General features: G+C 32.4%; 1 protein-coding gene across 1 annotated transcript in view; it reads left to right on the top strand.

Annotated features, from left to right (window-relative positions):
* The first annotated feature begins 1548 nt into the window (after nucleotides 1–1548).
* Nucleotides 1549–6633, top strand: part of LOC122016352 (glycine--tRNA ligase, chloroplastic/mitochondrial 2-like) — a 35479-nt gene continuing 30394 nt past the window's right edge. The window contains exons 1-5 of the mRNA XM_042573621.1: nucleotides 1549–1713; nucleotides 2403–2466; nucleotides 3964–4019; nucleotides 4353–4424; nucleotides 5904–5986. Coding sequence (XP_042429555.1) covers nucleotides 1564–1713; nucleotides 2403–2466; nucleotides 3964–4019; nucleotides 4353–4424; nucleotides 5904–5986 — 425 coding nt within the window. The 5' untranslated portion in view covers nucleotides 1549–1563. The remainder of the gene's footprint in view (nucleotides 1714–2402; nucleotides 2467–3963; nucleotides 4020–4352; nucleotides 4425–5903; nucleotides 5987–6633) is intronic.

Below are 6633 nucleotides of genomic sequence, written 5' to 3'. Positions count from 1 at the left end.
AAAAGTGATATTGGAACTTTTGATGTTTACCATCTCTTGTAAGATGGCTTAAATTCTTTTATCTGGCTATTCTGTTGATGTAATATGTTCTATATAGTAACCTTCAGACTGAAGATATCAATATCAGCCTATAGAAAACATTAGTAGTTTAGCTAAGGAAAAATAATTATAATATTCAAGAATTATGGTGATATAGTCTTGCATATAGGTCAATGGAGGGATAATATTCATAGTTTATGTGGCCAACCCCAATTTGTTTTTTTTGTTTGTGTTTATGATAGACACATTTATGCAATATTATTATTCACGGTTAAGATACAGACAATTATACATAGTTAATATCCTTAATTTATCTTCTTTATTCAATATTAGGATTGGATTGAACTTCTTTATGATGATCCATTATGCTGCTGCAAAAACTTAATATATTGGCAAAAAGTGAAATGAAATTTGGAAAAAGATTGAATATGCTAGATGTAGAAGATAATAATTCTTAGAAGTCATATTAAATGAAAAAATGAACATTGTGTTCTATTTAAAATCTTGATCACATGATATCACCATCATCATTAACTTAATATTGGCTGAGAAAATTCTAAAAAAGGTAAAATGAAATTTGGAAAAAACTGAATTTGTTAGATGTAGAAGATAACAATTTTAAAAATCATATTAAATGAAAAAAATGAACATCATATTTTATGTAAAATCTTGTTCACATGATATCAGGATCATCATTCTTTTCCATTTAAATAGTACATTATTCACCTAACATATTTCTTTAAATCTTTGTACTCATCTAAAGAAGATTATTAACATCATCTTACCTCTGCCTCTCTTTCTCTCTCTCTCTCTCTCTCTCTCGTAACTACTAGTCTTTCTTTTAATGGAATGTCAAAAGCTTTCTGTTCCATTTTACCATACTTGTGAAACTTCTCAGGAATATACTCATCTTTGTGCCTCTTTTGCTAGCAAAGGTTTAAACTGCATTATTTGTTTCTTCCCTGGCTGATCAGGTGCTGTTGCTCAATTCTATGAATGAAGTTGTTATACCATATATGTTTAAAACATAGTTCTACTCATATCTTGGTATTGAATCACTATACCTCCAAGGTTTTGTTTATTGCTTTAGCAATTGATATAATAATTTCTGATATCGCTAGACCATCAAGCAGTCACAAAATGACAATCAGTCAAACATATACAATGTGTATAACAAAAGTTTCAAAATTATGTGTCATTTCACATTCCAGTTGTATGTGCTATTACAATATGCTGATCAATTGATATTCCAACAAACATGCTACAATTATCAATAAAGTGGTAAAGAATACTTGATCTAACTACTTTATGATATTCAAAGGAATATTTTCTGACCTGTTAGCAGCACATTGGATCTTTAAAATTATTCTTGATCAAGCCCTTGAACAAGCCATTCTAAACTACTTAGGTTAATTAGTAGTTTAAATATGAAATGAAATGGAGGAAGATTTACCATTTCATTTTCCGAATTAAAGCAGGTAGTTGATATAATCTGCTTTCTGCTCAGCTCAATTATTACCTACAATGCTGCAATCAGTATACAACTATTACGCCATGTGGATCAATTCACAGGTCTTTACTGAGAGTCTGAGTCATATGCAAGCAGAGAATGAGATTGAGGTTCGAGGCCCTCCAGCAGCAAGGGCATTTGATTCCGAAGGAACTCCTACTCAGGTCTATCTTTTGCTTCAGTTCCTACTAACTTATTTTAGTTAGCATGCCTCTTAAGAAGGACAATATGCTAAAATTTTCAAATTCATGCAACATCTGATGTTCCACCTATTTTCTATTTCTGTTTGGCAATTATGATGTCCTTTCAAGTACTATAACTTAACTAATGTTTCTTTTATGGTGTATAAATGCTGTTTTGTGCACCTATATCTTAATGATTAATATTCAAATGAACATCATACATGCTAGTTTTGTATGTATGAGTTGTATGATGAAAAGACTTCATTTAGTTATTAGATCTTTTGTGAAAGGGTATTTGAAAGACAACTGTTTTCCGCTTTCCTAGAAATCTTGAATAGTATATATTATAGTAATAGTAATTGGCAATTCTTTTTTTTAGAAAGATAAAATACCCTGCACATATAAATTATATTTTCACTGTATCAAGAAGTCAAAAAAGGTGATTTTTTCTTTCTTTCAAATTTTCTTATTTTTCCTCTCAAACCTGGAAACAGAAAATTGTAAAACTGTTTATGTTAACAAACATCCAATTACCTGACCTTTTCGAGGATGGACAGCCAACTTTCAATGCTCAAATAAATTTTCTTGTTTATCATTTTCCTTTCTTTTCTTCAATGCAGAGCTTGTCTATATTCATTATTATCGGATTGAAGTTTCTTCTTCTGTTGCAGGCCGCTAAGGGATTCTGCCGCAAGAATGGCATAACCCTGGATGATCTATACAAGAAATTTGAAGGTCAGTCTCCCATGCATGCTATGCACTCACAGTGTGTGCATTATTATTTGATCTATCTATTGTCCACTTTCTACTCCACCTTCACATCAAGGTCCCTTTTATTTATTTGTCCAATGGAAAAAAGGCATCTTCATATATAGTGATATCAACAACACTCTGCAATTCTGATTATTTTCCTAAGTTCTTTATTGATACTTGGTGCAACTTTATGTTTGTGGTTCATAACAATCCTTGACTATAGGATCACCTCTTAACCACAAAAAGGAACCATTTCCAATCTCCCTTCCTGAATCTGGACCAAATAACAACATCCTATTCGAACCTACTTGTTTGCTCCAACCTACACTCCCCATCTGAACATACCTTTAATCAACACTCCAACAACAGATCTGTTACCACAATGCTAGATCAAACAATACAAGATCAGCACCTGACATTGTAAGCAATATCAACTTAGTACTAGGAGTTGTAAAAGGAAGGCTGCTTACCTCAACTAATGCTTCAGATCCAGATCAATAAACCATAACAATATTAGAAAAGGTAAACAATGTATATGAACTGTGGGGGGTAGGTCGGCTCAAGACGATATAGTGCAATATCCCTCGGAGCGCAAAGAAGATATGAAGCAGTAACCTGCCGGGCAATGAGTGTCATGAATCAAAGTGGGTAAGGTTACATTCTACCTCAATATCCATTGATTTGATTAAAGCCAGATCAACAGGTGTGACGAACATCATTCACAATCCCGGTGTTCATGGACATTGACACCTATCGACAATTCAACAATCAGACTTGATGGGAAAAATCTTCTTCTTTACTGCCTTTCTTCATCATTTTCCTTGCGTTGATCAATGTTGGCCGAGACCAACTTGTATCTCAACACAGTATGTCAGTCAACAATGAAACTCTCCTTTCCATTTCAACCATCTAAATATTCTAGTAATGATATCTTCGTTGTTATCTCTCTTTCTTTACATTAATTAATAGCTCCCTAATATCTCTCTTATAAAGATTTCAGGCCCATCCATCTTAAATACTCTCTTGCCTCTTTTCTTGTTAGTGAAACTACTTTTAAATTTTTTAATATAATAGTGCAAGTTTTATAACCTACCTATTGGGAATGAAAGGTAAGAGGATGATAAAAAACCCATTGTAATGATGAGATTACATTTTGAACTTCTGACAAATTCTTTGGAAGGAACTTACATATTTCAAAGAGTGAGGAGATGGTGGAAAAACCCAGTGTTATGGTGACTGCAACATGTACGTGTTAAAAATCCCTTAGAAGGAACTTGGTTTGGTGTCTCCTGTCAAATAAGTTTTATATGACTTTTATGAGACTCATGCAAGCTTAACTATGGAGTTTCTGTTTACAGAATCCTTTGAGGTTTTATTTGTTATTCAAATTCAGATCTTATAAGTAGTGCTTTCTTAAGATCAATAATGAATCAAAAATGTTATTTGTTGTTACTCTTTTTTTTTTTTTTTGTCGTGCAGGAAAGACTGAGTATGTATATGCTAGGATCAAGGAATCAAAACAATCCACTTTTGAGGTTCATAGCTTTGTCTATAATGATTGAATTATATTGTTTTCTGAGACATTTGAACTTCTTTCTTCTGACTTCATTTTATTATCAAACTTTTGAGATGTAGACTGTTTCCTTTGTTCCTTTTCTATGCAATTCTTCTGTCTTAAGTGTCATTTCTTCTCAAGGGGGCTTTTTGTATCCAATGACATTAATCCCTATATTCTAAAATTGGGAATCAATCAGTGGCATGATTCCATCTCTGATTGCATTATATGGAAGTCTTTGACCAATATGATATGTTGTTTCCTACAAGAGTCTATTTGAATATTGCTTTAATCCGTTTTTTGGCATTACTAGGTTCTAGTAGATGGTCTACCAAGTATTTTGGCTTTGATTTCTTTTCCAAAATCGATGAGATGGAATTCCCAGGTGAGAAATGCCACCTTTTAACATTATGTTCAGCAATTGGGACTAATAATCGCATCTGTTTATCTCGAAACAAATACATCAATATGAAGTTTTTGCACAATATGCTTTCTTTACTGAATTTCTAGCATACTACTGTCATAAATGCCTACAAGCTTTGATGGCTAGGTTTCTCTTATGCTGTGTTGATTATTTCATTTCCTTATTTGATTTGGTCCATGAAAAGTACATCTTAGTTATGGTTTGAGGTCTTCTTGCACTATTTTACATACTACTGTCATAAGAGAGTTAAGTTTGTAATTGATCAAGAGCCAAAATATTATATAAAGAGCAATGTAAAATTTTTTTTTTTTGCAAAAGTCATAGGTCAACACTGTGATAGTAGTGTCAACACAACAACAGCTTTACTACTTATATCTCTATATTTAGTGTTATCCTTCTCTCTACTTGGTGCTACAGTTGATACTAGCATAAGCTTGCTAAGCTGAGCTCATTATAGACTACTTAACATAGGATGATTTTTTTACCAACAACAATTATAATTACGAATTATAATGGCCTGTACACAGAAAAGATACCTGAATGTGATCAGCCACTCTACAATATGAATTGTACTGTTCCATATCGATGCATATTATACACTAAAACTAAAAATTTATTTGTTTTAATCACTTTTTGATTTTTTTTATTTCTCGTAAGAGTGATATGTCATGGTGCCAATTTCAGCTCTTTACTGGTCCAACAATGAGATTTTCCAACCAAAAATTTAAATGCTTCTTACATTGAAGAGCAGTTAATTTCAACTATACTGCGATAATACAACAGCAAACTATGGGTATTATTTGAGGTTGAAAACATGAATTTGTTCTGCTTCTGTAGTCTATATCATTGCTAGTTGATGACCTAGACTTACAAATACAGTTATGGTCCATGCTCAATGATCTTTGATATTGTTTTGTGCTGTCTGTCAGGGTCTAACATAGCCATCAACAAAATTTATCTTGCGTTGGGGCTGAAATATATGGCACAGTTATGAAATTTCGTAAAAGTCATGTTGTAAAGAGACTACTTCAATCTACACAAATGTTGGACTTTGATTTATTGGCTTGATGTGCTGATTAGATTGCATAGTATTTTGTCGTTTAAATTTCCACAATGTCTTGGAAATCTTTACTTGACATATTAGATATATTTATGTCAAGTTGGAGGGAGCCATTCATTCAGGCCATTCAATACATATTTGTCGTCTGATATTTTATGGATAAAATCTGCTTGCATATGTATGGTTAATTTTGGAATTCTATTTTTTACAATCTTTTTTTTTATCATGGATTTTCTGATTTCTGTCTAGGCACTTCTTCTCCATCTTTTAAAATTGTTATTATGCTACCTGAAACCTTGTTTATACTCTATTTTCATGCCTCATGCCATATACTTTATTCTCCAATTCATTTTAAGATATTGAACTTTTTTCACATATAGGTCTTGTTTAGTAGGCCAATTCGCTGGATTTTAGCACTACATGGTGAAACAGTTTTGCCTTTTTCTTTTGGAGGAGTTTCAAGGTTGGTAATTTTTTGGTAGAGACAAAAACCTATCCATTTTTTTTTCTCATTCCATTTGCTGTCCTTATCTGGTATTTTAGCTTCTATCTAGATAAAATAAAATAGTTTTGCCATTTTACTTTGGAGTTCTGTTCTAGGTAATTTTTCATAGAAACAAAACCTAACTGTTCTTTTCTCATTCCGTTACGATGCTTATCCTGTATTTCAGCTTCTATTTTATCTTCATTTAGATATATTCAGCATTTACTATTCCAAGTTAGATAATTTTAATGATTTTGTTTAATCAATGAAAATTTCACTTGTCGCTTTAACAACTATGCATTGGACATTGATTAACAGTTATATCAAATTTCTCCTTGACCTTATACTAGGGTCACCATGAACAGAATTCTCAAGTCACATTGCTATTGAGATTTACTTTTCCATGTGATTACTAGAACATGGGATTAAGCAACTTGAGATTTCTATCTATGATTGAGAGTTATTTCACAAATTTACGGTGCAGTTTTATGTTTATTTTGGTTGTAGAAGAGGGCCATCTTGGTAGGAGAAGGTTTTTGTCTCATTGACTTACAAAGGAATCATCGTTAGCCCACAGAGGAATCAATTAGATGAACATGGAGGATGGAATCAGGTGATCATGTGCA

Source organism: Zingiber officinale, chromosome 8B, assembly GCF_018446385.1.
Source record: "Zingiber officinale cultivar Zhangliang chromosome 8B, Zo_v1.1, whole genome shotgun sequence".
NCBI classification, from domain to species: Eukaryota; Viridiplantae; Streptophyta; class Magnoliopsida; order Zingiberales; family Zingiberaceae; genus Zingiber; species Zingiber officinale.
The sequence above is the reverse complement of the archived record's forward strand: the minus strand, read 5'-3'. Positions and strand labels throughout refer to the sequence as shown.